This window comes from Syngnathus acus, unplaced genomic scaffold, assembly GCF_901709675.1.
Source record: "Syngnathus acus unplaced genomic scaffold, fSynAcu1.2, whole genome shotgun sequence".
Classification (NCBI taxonomy): Eukaryota; Metazoa; Chordata; class Actinopteri; order Syngnathiformes; family Syngnathidae; genus Syngnathus; species Syngnathus acus.
This window is the reverse complement of record NW_023590234.1, coordinates 68520-94640: the sequence shown is the minus strand read 5'-3', so window position 1 is coordinate 94640 and position 26121 is coordinate 68520. Positions and strand designations below refer to the sequence as shown.

The window sequence follows — 26121 nt, the reverse complement described above, 5'->3', positions numbered from 1 at the left end:
TTTCTGTGAAGGCAAAACAAATGCTGAAAAGTACATACAGATTTTGGAGCAACATATGCTGCCCATATGCTGCCGTCCAAGCGACGTCTTTTTCATGGACGCCGCTGCTTATTTAATGCCAAGCCACATTCTGCACGTGTTACAACAGCGCTGCTTCGAAGTAAAAGAGTCCAGGTTCTTCCCTGGCCCGCTTGCAGTCCAGACCTGTCTCCTATTGAATATGTGTGGCGCATTATGAAGCATAAATTACGACAGGGAAGACCCCGGACTGTTGAACAACTGATGCGGTTCATCAAGCAAGAATGGGAAAGAATTCCACATGAGAAGCTAAGAGAATTAGTCTCCTCTCTTCCATAAATGTTTATTGAGTGTTAACAAAAGGAAAGGTGATGTAACGTAGTGGTAAACATGCTCTTTCCTAACTTCTACTGCACGTGTTGCAGCCATGAAATTCAAAGTTAATTATTATTTGAAAAATAAAATAAAGTTTATGAGTTTGAGCATTAAATATGTTGTCTTTGTAGTGTATTCAATTGAATATAGGTTGAAAAGGATTTTCAAATTGTATTTTGTTTTTATTTACATTTTACACAATTTCCCAACTTCAACCAAATCCGGTTTGTAGAATAAAACAAAAAGCTGTCAAGTCTGGGCTCGCTTTCTAAAGGGCGATGAGGACAAGACAACACGACATGAGTAAAAACAAAACAATGAACGAGAGCAATAATTGACTTTGGACCTTTCATTCCAGCTTCAAAACTATTCTTGTCTCACGTTCTTACGATTGGGCTCTTTGAAAGCACTGGAATTTCTGTCCAATGTGTTTTGCTCTTTGAGTCAGTAACTTTACAAAAAGGCAGTCAAAGTTGTCAAGCACGCAAAAAAAGAGAAAAGGACAAACCAAGTAGAGTCGAGTCTTAGTGAACATAGCACTCTTGTTCACATTGCATCTGGACACGACATCCAGTTGGCTAATAACAGCTAAGCTAAACGCCAAAAACACTTATGATAAGATAAGTTCGCTCTCCAGGCCTTCTCGCAGCATCTGTACAGCTATGTTGTGGATCTTAGTCAGTGACATTTTTTTGTTTTTGTTTTTTTTTGTTAAAATGGTGATACTATTTATTTTGAGCAGAGTAGGAAGAGCATTAAATTTTCGTCTTCGATGTCTTGCTTGCATTGTCAATTTTCTCCATGGACTTCGATTGGTCTTGGGACGTTTGGAACTGACACAGCGAGGTGGACTCTATGACGCCACCTATGGCTTCGATGAGGCAATTGGAAAATGCTCTGTGGGCATTTTGCACATGAAGCTGTTGACTTGGGCGCAAGACATTAGCTTCCATCTTCCAGTCTGAAAGAAAACAATCAATTTCAGTGGAGCGCAAAGCTATTCATCTTCCAAATGCTGATTTGAGCACGCACCTGCCGTAACACAGCCACAGAGTGTTTGCCAAGGCTGACACGCTGGCCCAGTGGGTGAAGGTCACCTCGTGGCGGTCCGACCACACGAACGTGCCGGGAAGCACCAGGTCGTTCAGTTCGGTCCACATGTCGCTGGTTTCTGCAGGAACGGATGGGAACAGAGCTCTCATCCGGTTCTCAGATATTGCACCCATCGAGTCGTTCTACGGAGACTGTTGGAAATTTAAGGTTGGGATGCGCACCAACGTTAGAGGCACTTTCACCCACGCCTGCTCCACCTCGGTGCGGATGGACACCAGTTTGGCACCAATACCACGGCAGACCCGTTGAGCATCAGCCCAGTTCATTTCGTCGTCAAAATGTTTGTAGCAGAACCCCGCGAACTCCTCCCAGTCAGGTGCCGAGCATCTGGGCTCTGCAGGCGAGACCCTGTGCCAGTTTTAGTCGTCATGACAGTTGGCGTGACCTAAAAAGTTTTTTAACTCACTCCTGTCCGCAAACATAAAAGACACACCCAGTGGGTCGTTCAAACTGGAAATAGTAAAGTGATAATTAGTCGGTTGCTCTTCATGGGACTTCTCTGTGAATGTTGGCCACTCACTGTCTGGAGGTGCTCCCGTTCCCGGTGGAGCCCAAGTAAACGTGCTGCTTGGGAGCGCTCATCACAATGCAATCTCCTCCGATGTTGTTCTGAATGACTCCAGCGTGAATAGCGGCGCGCAGATGTGCGAGCTGCATTTACACATAGTTGCAGTCACAGACAAGAAGTCCACCGGTGGGGTCAGGCAATCCCGTACCGCAGAGTAGACCATCGTTCCGAAGACTAAGTGTTCCTCTTTGTCACACCCGGGCGGACAGTAGAACCTGCAGAAGACACACACATGTTGTGAAATTGACGACAGGCGGTCATGAAACATTGTGTCAAGCGTGACTCATGTCATCGAATCGGTGAAGCGGAGGCTGTTGAACTTTCCGGCACAGGTCGTCTCATCTGTCGGACAAAAAGCGAGAGTTCGTGGCATGTTTTGAGATTGTTGTTTTCGGCAACCAAAGCGGCAGATTGTGTTGCTCACCCTCATGTGCGCATCCCAAGATGTCGAAGCGGAGGCCAAATTCTGGACAATTTTCCAGCGGCAGGATGCAGTCGTACTGAGCGATTGCGGGCGTCTCAAGCAGATGAGTCCCACCGCCGATGAACTAGAAATGTGTCATGCTGTCGGGTTTTGTGGATTGTTTGGTTTTGTCCTGTCCGTCGTATTATCACTTCCTGTTTTATTTTGTATATCACGTTTCAGATCGTGGGTCCTTCCCCTGCACGGCAGTCCACTTGACCTCCTGTTATCCAACTACGTACACCTGTGTCGTCCGCCCTGATCGTCTGCACCTGTGTCCTCCCCCTTCCGTGTGTGTATTTAGCCTGCGTTTTCCCCTTGTCTTGTGCCAGTGCGCCTTGCTTGTCATGATCACCAGCGATTCCTTAGTCACAGATATTCCCCGTTAAAGCCTTTTTGCCCAAGCTCTGTGTTTTGTTCGTTGGATTTTGCCTTCGTTTTTCCTTCAGTTTGAGGCGCCTTTTGTTTGCTGTTCTCAGCCTTTTTTCCCTCGTGTTGAGGCGCTTTTTGTTTTTGCCTTTTTCCCTCATCTTGAGGCGCTTTTTGTTCCTGGTGCTGTTTTCCGTGGAGGAAATAAATTCCTTTGTTTGAACTCTGCATTCGAGTCCTCTCCCTGCTCTGAGCCTGACATTACGCACTGGCCAGAGCCGGAGCAGCTGGCCGCCACTGTACGCTCCCAGGCGTCACAGCTAGCCCAACACCAGCAGCAGGTAGATGCCCTGGGAGTTGGTGTTCAGGAGATCATGACGACACAAGAAAACTTCAGAGCGGCGGTGGCCGCCCAGGTGGGAACACTGAGCCGGCAAATGCAAGATGTTCTCACGCTACTGACCGCGGGACCAGCAGCGACGCCCAGTCCACCAGCTGCTTCCCCGGTCGAACGTCCGGCTCCTGCCCCCATGGCGATGGGGGTCAGACTGGCTCCTCCTGAACGGTACGCCGGAGAACCCGGGCTCAGCAAAGCCTTCATCACAGAGTGCGAGATGCAGTTCGAGCGATCCCCAGGCGACTTCCCCACGGAACGCTCCCGCGTGGCGTACCTGATCTCGTACCTAACGGGAAGGGCCCGGGCGTGGGCGACTGCAGAATGGGCCAGGGATTCCGCTACCTGTCGTTCTCTCTCCGCTTTCATCGAAGCCCTCCGCATGGTGTTCGATCCGGTCTCCTCGGACCGAGAGAAGGCGCGTGAGCTGTGCCAGCTAACCCAGGGTCGAGAGTCGGTCAGCGAATACGCGATCCGCTTCCGCACTCTGGCCGCGGAATGCTGGTGGGACCGGACAGCCCTGTATGATGTTTTTCTCAGGGGTCTTTCCGGAACCATCCAGGACCAGCTCATTCCCCTCGATCTTCCCGCTGACGCTCTCACGCTCATCGCGCTGGCTATCCGCACGGACAACCGCCTGCAGGACTGGAGGAAGCAGCGAGCAAGCCGGAGCGCGACCGTCTTCTCCCCCGTGGCAGGGGTGGCGTCGCCACTCCTCGAGACGCACCGCCAACGATCGAACACGGCACTGCTACCGCCTGGGACTGAACCAATGCAGCTCGGCCGGGCCAAGTTGGGTGAAGAGGAAAATCAGCACCGACGCCAGGAAGGCAGATGCTATTACTGCGGTGCGCTAGGACATATTCTCCTCTCCTGCCCGGAGAGGAAGAACCAGAAGGTAAACACCTTCTCCGTTAGCCAGCAGAAGGGTCGGACCCTACCCATCGGCAAGCTTACATGCCTCGGGAAGATCACCGAACTTGGTGTGTTAATTGACTCCGGGGCAGATGAGCGTTTGATTGACTGGGCTTTTGCTCGGAGATTGGGGATAAGAACCGAACCGCTAGACACGACCGTGAAGGCCAAGGCGCTCAATGGTCAGGCGCTCTTTGATATATCCCAGGTAACCGAACCTCTCTCGCTGTCTTTCGGGAATCATCACGAGAAAGTCAGACTGCATGTGGTAACCTCCCCCATGAATCCGATTATCCTCGGGTATCCGTGGCTTAAGCGCCACAACCTAACCATGGACTGGGCGTCCGGGGAGATAAGGGGATGGGGACCCCATTGCCAAGGGGCATGTATCGAACCTAACCCCCCGATCAGCCTTACCCGTGGTCCTAACCCCGACTCCGTTCCTCCTGTCCCAGACCCCGAAACCCCGGACCTGACCGGAGTACCAGTATGTTACCACCGACTCGCGGAGGTATTTAGCAAAGCCAAGGCTTGCTCTCTACCACCCCACCGTCCTTACGACTGCGCCATAGAGCTCCTGCCTGGCGCTACTATACCCAAGGGGAGGCTTTATTCCCTTTCGGGACCCGAAAAGCAGGCTCTAAATGAGTATATAGACGCGTCACTTAAGGCGGGATTGACCAGACCCTCGTCCTCCCCTGCAGGGGCCGGTTTTTTCTTTGTGGGCAAAAAAGACGGTACCCTACCCCCCTGCATAGACTACAGTCCCCTCAACCAGATCACTATTAAGAATCGATATCCCCTTCCACTCATGTCGACCGTATTCGATCAGTTGCAGCAAGCCCAGGTTTTCACCAAGCTAGATTTGCGTAACGCCTACCACCTCGTGCGCATTCGGGAGGGCGATGAATGGAAAACGGGATTCAACACTCCCCGAGGACACTTTGAATACCTCGTGATGCCGTTTGGTCTCACCAATGCCCCTGCTGTTTTTCAGGCCATGATTAATGACGTTCTGAGAGACTTTATAGACCATTTTGTTTATGTTTATTTGGATGATATCCTAATCTATTCACCGGATGTGAAGACCCATGAGTCCCATGTTGAGTCGGTCCTGCAACGCCTCCTGGATCATCAACTTTACGTCAAGGCTGAAAAAAGCGAGTTCCACGCCAAGTCTATGTCCTTCCTTGGCTTCATCATAGCCCCCGGTAAGGTACAGATGGACCCGGCAAAAGTAAGCGCGGTGACACAATGGCCTAGACCCGATAGTTGCAAGAAAGTGCAGCAATTTCTTGGCTTTGCTAATTTCTATAGACGATTCATCAGAGGCTTCAGCGCCACAGCGGCTCCGCTGCATGCTCTGACTTCCCCAACAGTTCCGTTCTGTTGGACGGCGAAGGCAGAGGCCGCCTTCCAGGAGCTGAAGAAGCGATTCAGCTCCGCCCCGATCCTCACACTGCCCGACCCGTCTCGTCAGTTCGTGGGGAGGTAGACGCCTCCAGTCAGGGAATCGGCGCGTCTTGTCCCAAAGGTCACAGGCAGACAACAAGCTTCATCCGTGCGCCTACCTGTCCCGACGGCTGACACCCGCTGAGCAGAACTACGACGTAGGAGATCGAGAGTTGTTAGCGGTGAAACAGGCTCTCGAAGAATGGAGACACTGGCTGGAGGGAGCCCAACAACCCTTCTTGGTTTGGACTGATCACAAGAATCTACAGTACATCAAGAACGCTAAACGACTGAACTCACGCCAGGCTCGTTGGTCCCTTTTCTTTAACCGTTTCAATTTCACCTTGCCCTACAGACCGGGGGCCAAAAACATCAAGCCCGATGCGCTGTCGCGCGTCTACAGTCCAGATCCGGTGGCCAAGGAACCTGAACCCATTCTCCGTCCTCACTGTGTGGTGGGGGCCGTAGCCTGGCCCATAGAAGACCTAGTAAAGCAGGCCAACGGCGACGAGCCACCCCCTGGGAAATGCCGGTGAATCGACTGTTCGTTGCTCCAGGCTGCGTCCCCAAGTCATCCACTGGGCACACACCTCCCGGCTCGCCTGTCATCCGGGCGTGCGAAGAACCCTGTACGTCATACAGCAGCGGTTCTGGTGGCCCTCCATGGGGGCCGACGTCAGGGAATACGTGGCAGCCTGCTCCGTCTGTGCGCGGAATAAAAACACTCCCGGCGCCCGTGTGGGTTTGCTGCAACCTCTCCCCATTCCCTCTCGGCCATGGGCCGACATCTCTGTGGACTTTGTCACAGGACTTCCCGCGTCCAAGGGGAAGACGACGATACTCACCGTGGTGGACCGGTTCTCTAAGATGGCCCACTTCATTGCCCTGCCCAAGTTACCCTCAGCAAAGCGAACGGCCGAAGTCCTCATGGACCACGTTTTTAGGGTACACGGATTGCCACGGGACGTCGTGTCAGATAGGGGCCCCCAATTTGTCCAGGTTCTGCAAGGAGTTCTGCAAACACATAGGGGCCATCGTGAGCCTCACTTCGGGCTATCACCTGGAGGCAAACGGCCAGGCGGAGCGCATTAACCAGCAGCTGGAAACAGGCCTCCGCTGCCTAGTGGCCCAGAACCCCTCTACGTGGAGTAAAAACTTGACCTGGGTGGAATACGCCCATAACTCCCTCCCTACCACGGCTACTGGGATGTCCCCTTTCATGTGCGTTTTTGGCTATCAGCCCCCGGTCTTCCCTGATAATGAGCCGGAGGTGTCCGTTACCTCGGCACGCGCCGTGGTAAGGCGCTGTCGTCGCATCTGGGCGGCAGCACGTGCCACGCTGGTCCGCCAGGGGGACAGAGTAAAGAGGATGGCCGACCGGAGACGTCGGCCGGCGCCCGCCTACCAGCGGGGCCAACGGGTCTGGCTGTCCGCCCGGGACCTTCCCCTCCAGGTGGGCTCCGGGAAGCTGGCCCCCCGTTTTGTGGGGCCATTCCCCATTTCCAAGGTCGTGAATCCAGCCGCTGTACGACTTCACCTGCCCCGGTCCCTTGCCGTGCATCCCACCTTCCACGTCGGGAAGATTAAGCCAGTCAGGGAGAGTGGGATGGTGCCGGCTCCCGTGCCGCCCCCGTCTCCGCGGACTGTGGGGGGTGGGCCTGCGTACACGGTCAAGGAGCTGCTGGACGTGCGCAGGAAGGGAAGGGGCTGGCAGTTCCTGGTCGACTGGGAGGGTTATGGGCCAGAAGAGCGGCAATGGGTGCCGCGCAGTTACATCCTGGATCCCGGTCTGCTGGATGACTTCTACGCTGCTCACCCCGATGCTCCTGGTCCGTCTGGGATCCGGCCCTAGAGGGGGGGGTTATGTCATGCTGTCGGGTTTTGTGGATTGTTTTGTTTTGTCCTGTCCGTCGTATTATCACTTCCTGTTTTATTTTGTATATCACGTTTCAGATCGTGGGTCCTTCCCTGCACGGCAGTCCACTTGACCTCCTGTTATCCAACTACGTACACCGTGTCGTCCGCCCTGATCGTCTGCACCTGTGTCCTCCCCCTTCCGTGTGTGTATTTAGCCTGCGTTTTCCCCTTGTCTTGTGCCAGTGCGTCTTGCTTGTCATGATCACCAGCGATTCCTTAGTCACAGATATTCCCCGTGAAAGCCTTTTTGCCCAAGCTCTGTGTTTGTTCGTTGGATTTTGCCTTCGTTTTTCCCTCAGTTTGAGGCGCCTTTTGTTTGCTGTTCTCAGCCTTTTTTCCCTCGTGTTGAGGCGCTTTTTGCTTTTGCCTTTTTCCCTCATCTTGAGGCGCTTTTTGTTCCTGGTGCTGTTTTTTTCCGTGGAGGAAATAAATTCCTTTGTTTGAACTCTGCATTCGAGTCCTCTCCCTGCTCTGAGCCTGACAAAATGGAATGTTTCCTTGTTTGTTGTGACAATATTGAAGGATGCGGTCACAGTCGACTTGATTGGCCCCCCCGCGCTCACCTTCCCGTCCGGGTGTTTGGTCCACTTCCTCCTATCAACGCTCAGTCTCATCTCAAGTTTGATGTCCCAGGAGCGAGTATTGTTGCTATCACACCCCTGGGTCACGATCGCCGTCACCTTTCTCTTGTAGCCGATGTTCACCAGGATCCAGCTGCCGACGGCTGGAGGAGGCAGACATTCCAAAGCTCAGGAGACCAAAGTGCCAAGCGGTCAATTTTCTACGTACGATTTCTTGACGGCTTCCAGCAGGACTCCCCGTTGAGGCGGGCTTTTTCTGGGGTGGCGTCTTTCATTGAGGAGGCTTTGAAGGAAGAGTCTGCAACGCTGCCGTCGGCGATGCCCAGACTATCGAGACATACTGAGGACAGCCAAAACTCATTTTAATTTGGAACGGACGATTAAAAAAAAATCTGGCCGTCAAACCCCTTGTGGGACTCCTTGCATTGTTTTTTGGGAATTTGAAGAGTCCTAGATTCAGTGCAGAGTGGAAGATCACGAGACGTTAATCCCACTTTTCTGTTCACAGCTATAGACCATCTGCAGATATTTGTAGGTGGCAGGGCAGGACTGGTCCTTCAAAAGCTCAATGTGGCATTTTTGCTGGCTGTTGCACATTTCCCTGTAGCAAGGGAGGATGCCTTCCACTGAGCAGTCCTCTGCAAGTTACGAGACACCAGTGAGTGTAAGTGGGCCTAATGAGCATTGATGCACCTTGAATAAGTTCAACAAGACATAGTTGACCAAACTAGCATCTTTCTGTTTCTGCATACAGAGCCATTCTGGCATCTGAACGGCTTGTAAGCATTTCTTCATTTTCATTACGTTACGTAGCATGCCGAAATTGTTTGGAGACACGCTGAATGAGCCTTCAGAGGTAGGCCTTAATTGGAACCATCAAAATGGTGGATTCTCAGCTCTTACTGTCGTCGAATGAGTCGTCGTGGAATGAGTAGTCGTCGTATGAGTCGCTGTCCTCCTGGCAAACGTCGTCACTCCGCCGACCGTAAAAGGCGGACTGGATGCTGATGTGGCTTTGCTTCTCACTCTCAGCCTCACATACGAGGTCAGCAGAACGTTTTTTGCAGAAAAAGGATCTCCTTAAATGTGTTTCCTGCAAGACAAAAGCAAAAGACTCGAGTCGGCCCGTGTGAGAATCGGCCGAGCGTCGCCATGTCTTACCTCTTTTCTTGCAGATTAGCCTCTCTTCTTCCGGCAATCGTCAAACTTCCAGGGACGTTGCTTGTGAGTAAGGAAAGACAGGACGCACCAGAGAGGTCACCGGGGTCATTTGGAAGGAGGACACAGATGCCTCAGCTCCGTGCCTCCGCAACGTCGCAGACAAACATCGGTTGGGTTTTTGACCACCTCCGTCCATGACGATGTACCAAACGGGGATCCGTCAGTCCACCCGCTGCCGTCTTTCGTGTTGTTTTTGTTGACGCCCAACCACAGAGAGGGAGCGCTCGGATGAAAAATGTACAGACCTTTGCAAGTAAATGGTAAAATGTGCAACAAGATTTTGAAACATTCTTGTTGGTGCTCTACGCACTGCCGGCTTCTTTCGAGGGGGGGGGGGGGGGAGCAAAGATACACCGCGACCGCTCGCACATGTACGCCAATGACGATCCGCACGAGCCATGTCTCCAATTTCCAGGCTGACTGCTGTAGTGCACACCTTGGTTGATGTACGCACAGGAACCAACGTTGGCACTGTCGGGAGAAGTCGTGAAAAGCGAGAGACACATCCGTCGATGTGTGCGCTCTCTCAAGTTTTGCAGACGGGTTCCATAATCTCGCTGTGTGTCCCACCTGTCAATGAAAGAGCACAAAGAGGGGACCTTCTTACCTTCCGTCTTGACCTGAGTACCAGTTGGCGTAGGTCGGCATCACAGCGGTGTTGGACCAAGTCAGCTTCTTTTCTCCCGCTTCAAAAAAACTGACACCAGAGTCTTCTGCAGAGTCCAAACCCATTGTCAGTCAACTACCAGTAGCAAGCCAACAGCCGCCTGCTTGCGCTTCCGTCTCACCAGATTGAAGAGTCCGATCCAGAACGGCTTGTCGCCCATTTGCTTCTTCACAAAGATTTCCTCGTATGCAAGGTGATGGAAACCAGGTCGCCGCCCTCCCAGACGCAATCGTAATGAGCCCCCACCCAACCGTTAGTGGTCTCCATCTTCTTGTAGCAGTTGGAGCCGAAGCGGCGCCACCCTTTGATCCATTCACGTCTGAACGACTGAGGACACATTTTGGGATGATTCTGACGTAACAGCACCATGTTTTTTGTATTCTTCAGCATTTGGAGAAATCCGGATGTGACAAACAAGCGGACCACGCCTTCATTCAGTTTCAGCCAATTGCGTCACCTGGCATCATCACTGACATCAGACAAAAAAACTAACAATTGCCACTTCAGTCCTCTCAGCTAATGACACATGTTGGGGAGAATCGGTCAAGCATCTTGATTTACCTCTTCTCTTGCAGACGTAGCCGCGCTTCTTCTCGCAATCGCCAACTTCCCGGCCGCCCTTGCCACTGAATAAGGAGTTGCAGCGTCGGCCGGATGGATCACCAGGGTTACCTGGAAGGAGACCACAGACGCTCAGCGCTCTCCGTTCCTCCATGGAAATGAACATTTCCGGCCAGGTTTTAGACCCACTTGCGGCCAACTGGACGGAACTCAGTGAGGATTGGTCAGGCTGCTTGCTGCCGTCTTCAACCATGGTGTCGTTGGCGTCCAACCACAAAGAGGAAGCATTTGGCAGAAGACCTTTGGGTCAAAGGTAACAGGAACACGAGGCTGAAACATCTTACAGGTGCATGTGCGAAACGCTTAACCATAATGAAGTGTGGGGGACGTCTGGGTCATGTTCTTGTCGGTGGGGGCCACAAGCTTATTTTTGGTCTTTTCTTTGGAATGAAAGAAACTTGGCAAAAAGTTGATGTGAGTCGGTGGTCTCTCAATTTCACTTTCTTCTGCATGGATTCTTTCATCAAGCACATTACACGGTGGACAGCCTACCTTGTATGAACGTGTGTTCCTGCGAGTCGGTGTTGCCGAGCAGGTTGCTGCTGAGCGCAACCAGAAGACAAAGGGCAAATGAGAGGTTTGTGACTTTCTGACTTTTTTGACAGATGGATGGACGAAGGGTTTTGCAAATGTCCATGTAAACTTTACCATCACTCGTCAATTTGGAGCATTTATATGGTGTTTTAGGAAGATACCACGGGAAGTCATCCTGTGGAGGATACAGCGGACGTGACTTGAGCGTGTTAGGTGTTGCAGTTGTTCAAATGGCCTCCCACCAAATTCCTTCGAAGTCACTTTATTGATTCAAATTCCTCCAATTCATTTTCATAACATCTTTCTCACAATCAGAATTGTTGCCATATTCCAACCTCCTTCCCATTTCAGATTGAAACTTTCAATGAAAAATGTATCCCTGTAAAATGAACGGTGCATTTTGATTCTACTGATCACAATTTGAATCTTCATAAAAGGAAAACACCTGTTTGTCTTGTAACATGACTCAAGGCAAGTCAAATTCAAATCTATTTGACAGGGAGAGCATTCTTGTCAGATTTTTCCTACTAATTCAATAAAACTTTGTTCTGCTAAAATGACACTTTTTAACTTTTGCTATCACGCATGACGGCTTCATTCTGGCCAATTGACAACTTTTTGGACCTTGATCTGTTGCACACGTGTGGATGATGCGTCACTCCACTCAAATTTGCCATCGTTCTTCTTGAGTCCCAGCCAAGAAAACCATCCTAGTGGCTGTTGAGCTTATGGAAAGCAGAACAAACACTTGTTGTGAAACATTGCGGGTCGATTGCTGGCATGGCCAGTTTGTCTTGGCGCTCACCAAACAAAATTATCCGACAACCAGTGAGTGGAGGCTGGCCAGGTGACCTCTCTTCTCCTCGCAGAAATCCTCAGCCGCTTGCCAGGTTTTACGTGTGCCCTCAAAATGGTAACAAGAGTCCTTGTACAGGAGCTCGCCAGTCACAGAAGGAAGCTGAAAACCAAAAGAAACTAATTAGAAAACCACAACAAGACGGTGCAGGTGTAGAAAGAAGCGTCGCTGCCACTCACTGTCAACTCGACTGTAACCAGTGACGTGCGGTGAGGTTCGTGACTGGGGAGGCACTGAGGTTTTTTTATTCAGTTTGACAGTGCAGGCAGGCCATAAATAATACATTATAAGACCAAAGCTGCGGGCCGTATGAAATCTGACCGGGGGCCTGCTGTAGAGGCATACGTTCATTTTTTATTTATTTTTTGTCAAAATGAGTTAACATTACTGCAACAAGTCAGTTGTGAAATTATTTGTTTGCATCATGCTGCCCCCAAGTGGCTAAAACAAGCATAGCAGAAGGTGCCGCTCAATTGAGGGCAAATCTTTCAACGCCATTCAAGTGTGGCACCAAATAAAGGAGACACCCTGTTGAGTTATTTGTGCTTTCATTATATTATTATTATATATTTCACTGTGTCATTTGTTCGGTGTCTTATGCCGTATTTTGTGTTTACCGCAGTGACGTGACGTTTTCTCTTTTATGTACTGAGGACACTTTACGTTGGTTTTTACCTTGTTTGCGGCAATGGGAAGTAGGAAGTAAATAAAAGGAAGCGCGCCAAGAAGCGCAGGCGAAAACAAATGAGAGTGTGCGAGGAACAATAAAGAAGTGAATACAAAACGCCACCATCCATCGAGTTGTGTCTGAAGGGAAATGGACTACGAAGCTGCAAACCCAACAGAACGTATAGAAACCTTTTTGTTGGCTGTAGGTCTATCTTTTTGAAGAATGCTCCCGATTGTTTTTCCTCATACATCACAAGTATGGATTCCTAGAAAACAACTTTTACTTCCTAAAGTAAAATGACAGATTTATATTCAAATGTCAAATATCGAACGCCACCATCGCAGGGGAGATGAATTACACTCCAAACCATGCCAGCAATGTCAAAAGCCTTAATTATTTGCGACACAAGAGAGATATAGAGCATTTCTGAACACTCATTTGAGAAATTACGGTCGTATTTTGTTTCCTGATTTGTGTTGAATAAAGTTATGAAATTACAAATTTTAAAATGAAACACAAAGATGGGATCATTTCCCGTTCTCTCATACCAAAAGTACACGGACTAAAACATACAACTGTTTTTACCTTCAATCCTCTTACTGTTAGAGTGGTGCTCACTCTAACTTATTTTTGCAAGAACCACACGGGAGACAGTATGCCCTTTTTGAGCACTTGCAAGTGGAGAGTCATTTGTCGCTGTGCGTACAGCGATGATCGAATGAGGTCTGACTTTGGATTCTTGCAAGAGAGCATTTATTGCGAGAAAGCAGGGTGGGGTTGACATTGGACATGTTTGGTGGTCACCTCAGCAACTGGTTAATCAGTGCGGAGGGTCCCAGCTCATTGTTTTACAAGGTCGTGGAAACAGAAACTAGTGGAGCATTTTAGATGACTAACTAAGCAAGAATGTTTCCACACCATTTGGAAAGTTTCAACAACTGAATGGTTAAACTTTTCAGAGTCAAGGAAAGGTAGAAGGTTTAAACAAAGTTAATAATTCTAGTCTACATTCCAACATAATCATACGATCAAAATAATCTGTAAACCCTAACAAGGCTTTCCCACCAAACGGTTTGCAAATAGGTTCATTTCTCGAGGTTTCATGTGCACACAAACCCCCCTGCTAGTCAAAAGGAGTAATTTATTCCATTAATGAGAATTACATTCACCTTTATATTTTGCTTCATGTAGCCTGATCAAAATGAATAAAACTTCTCTCTGTATGTGCATTCACGTGTAACATTGAAGGAGGTGGACGTGTGCTTCAATCTTTAAATAAATACCATCATTGTGTATTAAGGAAGTAAAAGTTGTGCGTACTCAGTAGTACGTAGTAATTTCATCTATCAGTGCCAAATTTCGAGTGTAGGCTGTGACGTCAGTATTCTCGTAATTCGCGCGCTGAGCTTTCAGATACAGTTTTATGCTAATGCCACCCACAAACCTTCCCCTGGAATCCTTCCATTAAAATGAGGGGCCCGAAGAAAAGAAAGGTGGACACTGAGTGCCGAATGTTAAAAAAGAGTGGACAATTTGGCTCGACCTACGTGTGTGAGAAGACGTTCAGCCGCATGAACGTCAACAAAGCCCGTCACAGATCTAGGTTAACGGACCGACACCTCGGCTCTATCCTAAGAATTACCACAACAAATTTTACTCCAGACTATGATGCACTAGCAAAAAAGGGAAACCAACAATACTATTGATTTCTTTATTACTTTATTTAGATGTATTCTTTCACTGATTCTTCAAGATGATGTATTTGGTCAGAATGTTTGCCGTTGGATGTGATTTCGCCTCATTAGATAAACATATTTCATAAATCTGACCTGCAGGCGCTGAAGTTATGGAAAATGCTATTCATCATAACAGTGTCGTATTTAATAAGAATCACTGATAGTAGTTTTTTGGTGAAATATTTTTTTAATGCTGTTAATAAATGCATTTGTTTTCAAAAAGCTTTTTTTTAATATCCATGCTTTAGTATCTACTAAAAGTAAAAACCTTTTATGCAATGACCTTTACATGTCATTTATATTACTTCACACAAACACTACATCCATCTGCTCCTGGTTCGGCCCCCCGGTCAAAATTTAGAACCCAATTCGGCCCGCAAGTCAAAATGTTTGCCCACCCCTGGTGTAGACCGTTCAAAAAAAGGTGTGGAGAGCAGGATGTTGTTGCACAACAATGACTCTGAGACTCTAAGAGTGGTGTGAGTTCATCAGAGCAACATCCTGGGGGAAGAAGCTGTCTCTGTGTCTGCTGGTTTTGGCGTACATAGCTCTATAACGCCGTCCGGAGGGGAGTAGTTCAAACAGACTGCAACCTGGGTGAGAAGGGTCTGTAGAGATGTTACTTGCACGTTTCCCTGTCCTGGACCGGTACAAGTCTTGGATAGATGGGAGGTTGATTCCAATTATCTTTTCCGCAGTCTTGATTGTCCACTGCAGTCTGTGCTTGTCTTGTTTGGAGGCCGATCCAAACCAGACAGTGATGGAGGTGCAGAGGACAGACTGGATGATGGCAGTATAGAAGGTTTTCAGCAGCTCCCGCGGCAGGTTGAACTTCTTGAGATGTCTCAGGAAGTACAGCTGGTGCTGGGCCTTCTTTCGGACAGAGTCTATGTGGTCGTTCCGGGAATCTAATACAAAAGGTGTCATTGGTGTCAGGATTCGAACCTGCAAGGGGGAATCACCATGGATTTCTAGTCCATCACCTTAGCCACTCGGCCACAACAACACACGATGCCGTACACACTGTTCAAATGCATGTGGTGAGTATCTCCTAATACACGAGATTCTAATTAAAAGGTTGGATTGTTGTCTCCAGGCCCCAACGGATTTCAAGGCCATCGCCTTAACCACTCGGCCACAACAACACACATTGTTGAGGTCCTCACATTGTCAAAATGCATAATGCCAGGATCTAGTAAGATTCTATTTCAAAATCTGAATTGTCGTCAGCAGGATTCGAAACTTTGAATCATTGTCGGCAGGACCCGAACCTGCGAGGTGAGACCCAATGGATTTCAAGTCTATCACCTTAACCACTCGGCCACAACAACACACTGGCGAGGTCTTCACATTGTCAAAATGCATATGGTGAGGGTCTGGCAACAACGAGATTCTAATACAAAAGCTATATCGTTGTCGGCAGGATTCGAACCTGCGAGGGGAGACCCCAATGGATTTCAAGTCCATCGCCTTAACCACTCGGCCACAACAACACACATTGGCGATGTCCTCACATTGTCAAAACACATATTGCAAGAATCTAAATTCAAACTGAAATGTTGTCAGCCCCCTCCGTGAGTCGTCGCCTTATCGTGGTGGAGGGGTTTGCGTGCCCCTATGATCCTAGGAGCCATGTTGTCTGGGGCTTCATGCCCCTGGTAGGGTCACCCATGGCAAACGGGTCCTAGGTGAGCGGCCAGACAAAGCACGGCTCACACTAGCCCCTTATAATGAAAACCACAAATGGATTTCGTTTTCCCTCGCCCGGACGCAGGTAAACGGGGTACCCCTCTGGAGCCAGGCCTGGAGGCGGGGCTCGAAGGCGAGCATCTGGTGGCCGGGCCTTCGCCCATGGGGCCCGGCAGGGCGCAGCCCGAAAAGGAAACGTGGGTCCCCCTTCCCATGGGCTCACCACCTGTGGGAGGGGCCAAAGGGGTCGGGTGCAGTGTAACCTGGGCGGCGGCCAAAGGCAGGGACCTTGGCGGTCTGATCCCCGGCTGCAGAAGCTGGCTCTTGGGACATGGAATGTCACCTCTCTGGCTGGAAAGGAGCCCGAGCTGGTGTGCGAGGCAGAAAAGTTCCGACTAGACATAGTCGGACTTGCCTCCACGCACAGTTTGGGTTCCGGTACAAGCCCTCTCGAGAGGGGCTGGACTCTCTTCCACTCTGGAGTTGCCCACGGTGAGAGGCGTCGAGCAGGTGTGGGTATACTTATTGCCCCCCGGCTGGGCGCCTGCACATTGGGGTTCACCCCAGTGAACGAGAGGGTAGCCTCCCTCCGCCTTCGGGTGGGGGGACGGGTCCTGACTGTTGTTTGTGTCTATGCACCAAACGGCAGCTCAGAGTACCCACCCTTCTTGGAGTCCCTGGAGGAAGTGCTGGAGAGCGCTCCTTCTGGGGACTCCATCGTTCTACTGGGTGACTTCAGTGCTCACGTGGGCAATGACAGTGAGACCTGGAAGGCCGTGATTGGGAGGAACGGCCCCCCCCCCGATCTGAATCCGAGCGGTGTTCTATTATTGGACTGCTGTGCTCGACACGGATTTTCTATAATGAACACCATGTTCAAACATAAGGGTGTCCATGTGTGCACTTAGCACCAGGACACCCTAGGCCGCAGTTCGATGATCGACTTTGTAGTCGTGTCATCGGACTTGCGGCCGCATGTTTGGACACTCGGGCGAAGAGAGGGGTGGAGCTGTCAACTGATCACCACCTGGTGGTGGGTTGGCTCCGATGGTGGGGGAAGATGCCCGTCTGACCTGGCAGACCCAAACGCTCTGTGAGGGTCTGATGGGAACGTCTGGCAGAATCCCCTGTCAGGAAGAGCTTCAACTCCCACCTCCGGCAGAGCTTTTCCCACGTCCCGGGGGAGGCGGGGGACATTGAGTCCGAGTGGACCTTGTTCCGCGCCTCCATTGTTGAGGCGGCCGACCGGAGCTGTGGCCGTAAGGTCATTGATGCCTGTCGTGGCGGCAATCCCCGAACCCGCTGGTGGACACCGGCGGTAAGGGATGCCGTCAAGCTGAAGAAGGAGTCCTATCGGGCCGTTTTGGCCTGCGGGACTCCGGAGGCAGCTGACAGGTACCGGATGGCCAAGCGGAACGTGGCTTCGGCGGTTGCTGAGGCAAAAACCCGGGCGTGGGAGGAGTTTGGCGAGGCCATGGAGAATGACTTCCGGACGGCTTCGAGGAAATTCTGGTCCACCATCCGGCGTCTCAGGAGGGGGAAGCAGTGCAACGTCAACACTGTTTACAGTGGGGATGGCGTGCTGCTGACCTCGACTCAGGACGTCGTGTGTCGGTGGGGAGAATACTTCGAAGACCTCCTCAATTCCACCTACACGCCTTCCATTGTGGAAGCAGGGCCTGGGGACTCTGAGGCGGACTCTCCAATCTCTGGGGTCGAAGTCACTGAGGTAGTTAAAAAACTCCTCGGTGGCGAGGTGGATGAGATCCGCCCGGAGTCCTTAAGGGCTCTGGATGTTGTGGGGCTGTCATGGCTGACACGCCTCTACAACATTGCGTGGACATCAGGGACAGTGCCTCTGGATTGGCAGACTGGGGTGGTGGTTCCCCTCTTTAAGAAGGGGGACCGGAGGGTGTGTTCCAATTACAGGGGGACTACACTCCTCAGCCTCCCTGGTAAGGTCTATTCAGGGGTGCTGGAGAGGAGGGTCCGTCGGGAGGTCGAACCTCGGATTCAGGAGGAGCAGTGTGGCTTTCGTCGTGGCCGTGGAACAGTGGACCAGCTCTTCACCCTCAGCAGGATCCTCAAGGGTGCATGGGAGTTCGCCCAACCAGTCCACATGTGTTTTGTGGACTTGGAGAAGGCGTTCGACCGTGTCCCTTGGGAGGTTCTGTGGGGGGTGCTTCGGGAGTACGGGGTACCGAGCCAACTGATAAGGGCGGTTCGGTCCCTGTATCACCGATGCCAGAGTTTGGTCCGCATTTCCGGCAGTAAATCGGATTCGTTCCCAGTGAGAGTTGGACTACGCCAAGGCTGCCCTTTGTCACCGATTCTGTTAATAATTTTTACGGACAGAATTTCTAGGCGCAGCCGAGGCATTGAGGGGGTCCAGTTTGGAAACCTTAGCATCGCGTCTCTTCTTTTTGCAGATGACGTGGTGCTGTTGGCTTCTTCAGGCCGTGATCTCCAGCTCTCACTGGAGCGGTTCGCAGCCGAGTGTGAAGCGGTTGGGATGAGGGTCAGCACCTCCAAATCCGAGTCCATGGTCCTCGATCGGAAAAGGGTGGAATGCCCTCTCCGGATCGGGGATGAGATCCTGCCCCAAGTGGAGGAGTTTAAGTATCTTGGGGTCTTGTTCACGAGTGAGGGGAGGATGGAGCGCGAGATCGACAGGCGGATTGGTGCAGCGTCGGCAGTAATGCGGACTCTGTACCGGTCCGTCGTGGTAAAGAGAGAGCTGAGCCAAAAGGCAAAGCTCTCAATTTACCGGTCGATTTCCGCTCCTACCCTCACCTATGGTCACGAGCTATGGGTCGTGACCGAAAGAACGAGATCCCGGATACAAGCGGCCGAAATGAGTTTTCTCCGCAGGATGTCCGGGCTCTCCCTTAGAGATAGGGTGAGAAGCTCGGTCATCCGGGAGAGACTCGGAGTAGAGTCGCTACTCCTCCACGTTCAGAGGAGCCAGATGAGGTGGCTCCGGCATCTCATCAGGATGCCTCCTGGACGCCTCCCTGGGGAGGTGTTCCGGGCATGTCCCACCGGTAGGAGACCCCGGGGACGACCCCGGACGCGCTGGAGAGACTATGTCTCTCAGCTGGCCTGGGAACGCCTTGGGATCTCCCGGGATGAGCTGGATGAAGTGGCTGGGGAGAGGGAAGTCTGGGAGTCCCTCCTAAAGCTGCTGCCCCTGCGACCCGACCCCGGATAAGCGGAAGAAGATGGATGGATGGATGGATGGATGGATGGAAATGTTGTCAGCAGGATTTGAACCTAAGAGGGGAGACCCCCTATGGGTTTCTAGTACATCGCCTTAACCACTCGGCCACAACAACACAAACTGTAATACCCACTGTTAAAATGGATGTGGTGAGTATCTCATAATACACCACGAGATTCTAATAAAAATTATGGATCATTGTCTGCAGGACCTGAACCTGCCAGGTGAGACCCCAACAGATTTCAAGTCTATCGCCTTAACCAGTCGGCCACAACAACACACACTGGCGAGGTCTTCACATTGTCAAAATGCATATTGCGAGGAGCTAGCAAGATTCTAATTCAAAATCTGAAATGTCAGCAGGAACCAAACCTGCGAGGGGAGACCCAATGGATCTCTAGTCCATCACCTAAACCTCTCGGCCACAACAACACACTGTGACACACAATGTTTAAATGCATGTGGTGAGTATCTCATAATACAACACGAGATTCTAAATCATTGTTGGCAGGACTCGAACCTGCGAGGGGAGGCCCCAATGGATTTCTAGTCCATCGCCTTAACCACTCGGCCACAACAACACACTGTGTAGTACACACCGTACAAATGTGGTGAGTATCTCAGCTGAGACTGGAAGGTTGTGGTTTCAAACCCCGGCCGGGTCATACCAAAGACTATAAAAATGGGACCCATTGCCTCCCTGCTTGGCATTCAGCATTAAGGGTTAGAATTGGGGGGTTAGATCACCAAATGATTCCCGAGCACGGCACCGCTGCTGCTCACTGCTCCCCTCTCCCCCAGGGGATGGATTAAAATCACACGGGGATGGGTTAAATGCAGAGGACGAATTTCACCACACCCAGATGTGTGTGTGACGATCATTGGGACTTTAACTTTTAACTTTAACTTAATATTACACCATGAGAATAAATTTGGATCGTTGTCGGCAGGACCCGGACCTACGAGGTGAGACCCCAATGTATTTCTAGTCCATCTCCTTAACCACTCGGCCACAAGCACACTATGTAATAATAATAAATACATGGTGGATAAGGCGATGGACTTGAAATCCATCGGAACTTCTAATACTATCTTCGCCGCTGATTGTACTTCAGTCCATTTCTGGTAAGGTCCACCATCAAATTGCATTCAAATTCAATTAATCCAATGATCTGTTCCCATTCAAAGAAACAGAGTTAACATGATACCAATTCCAGTAGCGGTCTGCTCCTGGCATTTGTCCATGTCTATATGAAGGGTGGTGTTGAAGAAGTCCAGCTTGGCCATGAGTCTCTGGTGCATGGACACCATCTCATTCTTCTGCTTGGACAGGGCTAAGTTTTGTCTCAGCAAGCTCATGCTGGGAGGAAAATATTGTCATTTTTGGATACAGTTCACACATTCATGTGTGTGCGTGCGTGTGTGTGTTTCCTACTTGGCTGCTTTCTGTCCCTGCTGCAGTCTCAGTCTCTGCCATTCCTCCTTCAGGGAACGGATGGTGTGCCACACCTGGCCACAAGTCCTCCTCAGAGGGCTGTAAGGCAGAACGCGCTTTGGATCCTTTTCTGGTAAAGAAGAAGACTACAATAATTTTACCATTAATAACTATCATAAAATCTAGCTTTATGTAGTATATCTGATAGGTTTTACACAAAAAATAATATGATAATAAGGGGGTTAAAATAAATCAAAGTGTGGAAAAAAAGAGTAATTTTGTAAATTTAATTTAAAATTGATAGTTAAATGGTGACAAATTCAATATTTGTGTTTCGTACACAGTATTTTTACAATATAATTGATATTAATGTTTTTTTTATTTTCCCATTAGCCCTTTTTTAATGTTCAAACTGAATAATGTTACATTGGCTCACGCGATGAAGCATACTTTTCAGTAATACAATTTCTGCCTTATTTTCTATGTTGGTAATTCTAATACTAAGAATGTTTAAAGAGTTCCACTATTCTATGGCACACACTAAGAATAAAATACATTTTAATTCCAACAAAAGGAGGAGGAAGACTCATGGAGAAACGGATGTTTTCAGGGAGGACGCGAGGAGTCAACGGTGGTTCGGAACTACAAGATGAGCGATCAAACAGGAAAACGAGAGGGAAGTCTGTCCGCCGCCCATCTATCTCCTGCACATAGTGTGAGATTTGAGACATGATGTGGTGTGTCTGACTTCATAAGACCAAGTCGGGTTGTTGTGATGCGTCTAGTGTGTTGGTGGAGTGCCCAGTGCATGTCACTTCTCACTGTCAACCCTCACCGCTGGCTAGCAGTATGCGAACGGGAGAGCCGAGTGCGTAAGTCTCTCGCTGCCAGTACATAGCCTCTTTAACAGCAAGCCCTATGTAGTGCCTCCATGCGGCGACACATGGTAAGTGGGTACAACACGGACCCAGGCTAAACTACAAGGGACTCGGAGGAGGTTTGGCCCCTAGACGTGCGGCACGCAGGCCCACCGGTGTGTGGACACGCCCTGGTGCCCACGAACCAGACCCCAACTATGGGTTAAATAGTACCACTGCCCAGTGGGCTCCTCGGGAGAGGAATGGGCTAAGGGAGTCAACCCCTCCAGAAAATCAATTTCCCCTTGGGTTGGTGTCAGGAAGGGCATTCGACTGGAAAACGTTTTGCTCCAAAAATATTCTCAGTATGGAAGAAAGCCATATCGAGAACCCAGTCCAACCCAGCGGCGCCTGGAAAGCGGACTTTAAACCGATGATGATGATGATGATGTACCATTGACATTTTTTTCATGCGAGAACGATTCAATATGAGTTACGGTGTAATCGATGGCGCACTGCGTGGCCGGCCCATGAGGCTCCAAGGCTGAGCCGGCCTCCAGCAGCAACTCCGGCTGGGCTGCAGGGATGCTGGTTTCGTCTGCAATTCTCTTCTGCAGTTCGTCCACCATCTCGTCATCTGTGACGCCATACCTCAAGATCTTGGCCGTGGTCATGTTTAAAACCTGAACCGAAGAATAGACCATAAATGAAACTGAAATGAGTTGAGAGAACCACTATGCCACTGCCTCTTGAATTTCTTCCAAGTCACGAAACATTCAATATTATTCTAAGCCACATTGAACTTTGACACTGGGATGACAATGACAACTGAGAAAAATGTCCGAAAAAATGAACTGCTGAACCAATATGAGGCACATTCAAATTAAGCATATGTATCAGCATACAGTTACATTCAATAGTTACATATATCAAGCACATTCAAATGATCACTTAATATTAAAAAAATCAAACTTCATATGTTTTCGTCTCAAATCTCATATATTTAACAAATCACCAGCAATATATATTGATAACATCCCTATAATTAACATGTGTTCTACACAATTCCTTGGCATTATGATTGATGGATCATTGTCCTGGAAATGTCATATCATGACTATTTCCACAAAAATGGCCAAGAGCATTGGTATTGTGCGTAAAACCCTTCATCTAATAAGCTCCGAGGTAGCCATATGCTATACTATTCAATGATCGAGCCGTATATTTACTATTGTAGTATCGCTTGACCTAGTACTCACCAGGCCAAACTTGAGCTCTAAGAGTAATATGTTGTGTACATACGAAACATTCATCTCAGCCTCTTTTTACTCGGCTAGGTGTCCTCACTGTTTTTCAAGTCAATCGTCTTCAAATTGGTCTCTTTGTTCATGGCTCATTGGGGAGAACCCTTCCCCTATTTTTTCATAACTTATTTAGACATAATTCTCAGGTCCATAATTACCCCACACGCAGCTCAAATGACCTCAGACCACCAATAGCCCGTACAGCCCAAACTCAGTTTAACATAGGCTACAGAGGGTCAAAGATTTACAATTCGCTGCCACTATTTTTATGGGACCAATTTAAGAAGTCTCTGAAATCACTTCTCTTAGACACTAAATACTTTCCAAATGGTATGCTAAATGAACCTGGATCCATTCATTATTCTCTTTAGTTATAGTTTTGGTGTATTTTTCCTTATTGTTGTATGTTGTATGCTTTATCCCTGTTATATATATTTTTTTCATCTGTATGACATGTATTAGGATGCATATTTCTCTATCCATTGAAATTTTATCTTAAATCAAAGTCAAAGTCAAAGTCTGCTTTATTGTCAATTTCTTCACATGCCAAGACACACAAAGAGATCGAATGTATTCATATATCTGGAGAATGCCACTTCGCAAGCCCCTGGAGGGTTTTTTAGACATTCTCCATCACATTTATTTAATCTATGTACATTTTAAATTGGTTTTGTATGTGAAAATAAACAAACAAACAAACAAACAAAAAACAAACAAACAAGCAAGGTCAGCAGATGTAGCTGTCTGTCAGACCCGAGTGTGAATTTAACTCACACCCTCTGATTTACAATTCTAGTGCTCTTATCACTAAGCTACGCGGCCTTGCTTGGCTAAACTGTGTCAACCTTTTAGAAGATGAACCAAAAGAAACTCTTGAAAATGTAGTCTAACCAGGACTCTAGGCCAGTGAATTTCAACCAGTGTGGACACATTTGTGTGCCATGAGAAACTATCAAATTTCCCTTCATGTCCCCAAAGACAACAACAACTCATCACACAACTGCTGGTCACCAGTACCATGGACAAGATACGTGTAATTACACCCTCAACTATTATAAATTCAGCTTGCACAGCAATTGTTAAGCATATTATCAGGGCTCAGTGAGAAATGAACTCATAACCCCTTGTTTACTAAACCAGTACCCTAACTACTGTGCTACAAGGTCTGATCTACAGCTGTTACTAATAAACTATAAACTATTCATGTACAATATTGCGAAATTAGGATGTGTCACAAATCAATAGGCACATTTAACTACCATGCTACTATTTTGCGAGCAAGCAAAGCAAGATAGCTGGGCCAAGTTTGAGAACCAGTTAGTGTTCTCGAACCTCATAGCTGGTTGAAGCGCTGGTCTTGGAAAGCAGGGTCGAGTCCTGATTTTGATTCTCCTTTATGTACAAGTTTGAATGTGACAACAGTCATGCCTAACGAGCAAAAGGACAAGGTGTGTCTTTTCATCAAAAAAGATGTGGCCAAAGATTCTCTCAGAAGCGACATTTAAAAACACATGCAAGAACACACACAGGTGAGAAACATTTTTCCTGCTCAGTTTGTGGTCAAAGAATCTCTCAGAACAGTCACTTAAAAATAAACACAACACACACAGGTGAGAAACCTTTTTCCTGCTCAGTTCCTGGCACAAGATTGTTAGGGTTGACAAATTATCTTGATTGTACGATTGTGTTGGAATGGAGACTATATTGATTAACCAGTTGCTGAGGGGGAAAAAATATTCTGTTTGTTCCCACAACATCGGAAACAAAGTGCTAAGACCTCTGCACTGGTTAACCAGCTGCAGAGGAAGCAATCAAGTTGTTCTGTTTCCCCCAACATCATAAAACACCCCCTGCTCTGATTTGACCAGATGTCGGGGGTTCACCAAACCTGTCCACTCTCAGCCCCCCCCCCCCTGTTTTCTCTCAATCAGTATGTCCTTATATGTTGAGAGTTTCTGAATAGATATTTGAAAGAGTAATATGGGAAATGACTTTAAAATATACGTATGTAGTCTCCGCTCAGCATCCGTCGCCATTTAACGAATGCCAGTTTCAAGGCTGAATTCGTGTGTCACGTGATGTGCGTTCGCGTCCCACCGGGAGTCACGTTATGCAGCCCTATAATTGGCAATAAAAAAATAAAAAAAACTTTCTGAGGATGCAGCCTGTGAATTTGGACTCAGCGAGTGAATCCTTTTTTGCAAGACCAGTTCTCTTGCTAGCAATGAGTCTTTAGCACCTACCACTAATCAAAATTCAAACACACTACTATCAGGCAGGGTTATGTTGCGTTTTGTTCAAGATGTCCGTCGTTGAGCAAAGAAAACAAAGATGTGGAGTAATAGTTGGTTCTTTATTTGCAAGATCTTGGGTTGATTCACGGCAGTCAGTACAAGTGCAATTCAGCAGAGGAGAACAACCACGTCAGACTCCAGATCAGAAAGTTTTATATTCTCCGCAAGCAGGAATACGGAAGGGAAGAAAAGGGAGGGGAAAAGAAGGAAAAACATATCCTCATAAGAATGTCTTGTTGTCTACTGAATGTTTTGTATCAATGTGTCATGACGTTAATAAGCTCTGCCTTATGTGTAATGGAAAAGTTACCAAGCTGTGTGTGCCGTGTCTGTGCTCTGATGGAGCAACTATGTTTTCATAAATTAATATGTAATTAATATGAAATATTTAGACATTGCTGTTGCTCCCTTTTCAGTATGAATACTGCTGGGGCCTGAATTTCCCCACCCCCGGGGATCTATAAAGTTTCAATCAATCAATCAATCAATCAATCAATCAATCATCTGACTTAGCTCCCACAATAGCTCCTACAAGATGTCTCCCGGGTCTCTTAGCTGGCTCGTATCTTTGTTTGTTAGCCTTGGAAACTCCTCTATCTTGTTTAGCAGTGTGTCCTCAATTGCTTCTGAGGAACGGTGACACTCTTCAACCCGTTCCCAAATCATCTTTACGCCTCCAGCGGGTACTCCATGAACCCTTTTCACCTGTTCTGCAGATCTTGGACCTAGCCACCTTGTTAGTAGGTCTAACTCCTCTCTTTCTGATAAATTTAAGTCTTTAGTCGTGCCAATAAATGATGCTTTCTATGCCCAATAGTTTTGCGGTTTGTCGTCAAATTGCAGTAAACCAGC

At 48.7% G+C, this 26121-nt stretch overlaps 1 protein-coding gene and 2 non-coding genes across 3 annotated transcripts; all 3 read right to left on the bottom strand.

Annotated features, from left to right (window-relative positions):
• Window positions 1-2271: 2271 nt before the first annotated feature.
• Window positions 2272-8576, bottom strand: LOC119119054 (lactadherin-like). Its single transcript, XM_037245659.1, has 4 exons — window positions 8374-8576; window positions 8148-8308; window positions 2499-2622; window positions 2272-2416 (listed from the first exon to the last, which is right to left on the bottom strand). Exons 1-4 carry the CDS (start codon window positions 8438-8440, stop codon window positions 2358-2360), a joined length of 411 nt encoding a protein of 136 aa, XP_037101554.1. The 5' UTR covers window positions 8441-8576; the 3' UTR covers window positions 2272-2357.
• A 7305-nt stretch (window positions 8577-15881) lies between these two features.
• On the bottom strand, window positions 15882-15963 carry trnas-uga. Its single transcript has one exon. It is a non-coding gene; the product is annotated as a tRNA-Ser (tRNA).
• A 3915-nt stretch (window positions 15964-19878) lies between these two features.
• trnas-aga lies at window positions 19879-19960 on the bottom strand. The gene has a single exon. It is a non-coding gene; the product is annotated as a tRNA-Ser (tRNA).
• Window positions 19961-26121: the final 6161 nt, after the last annotated feature.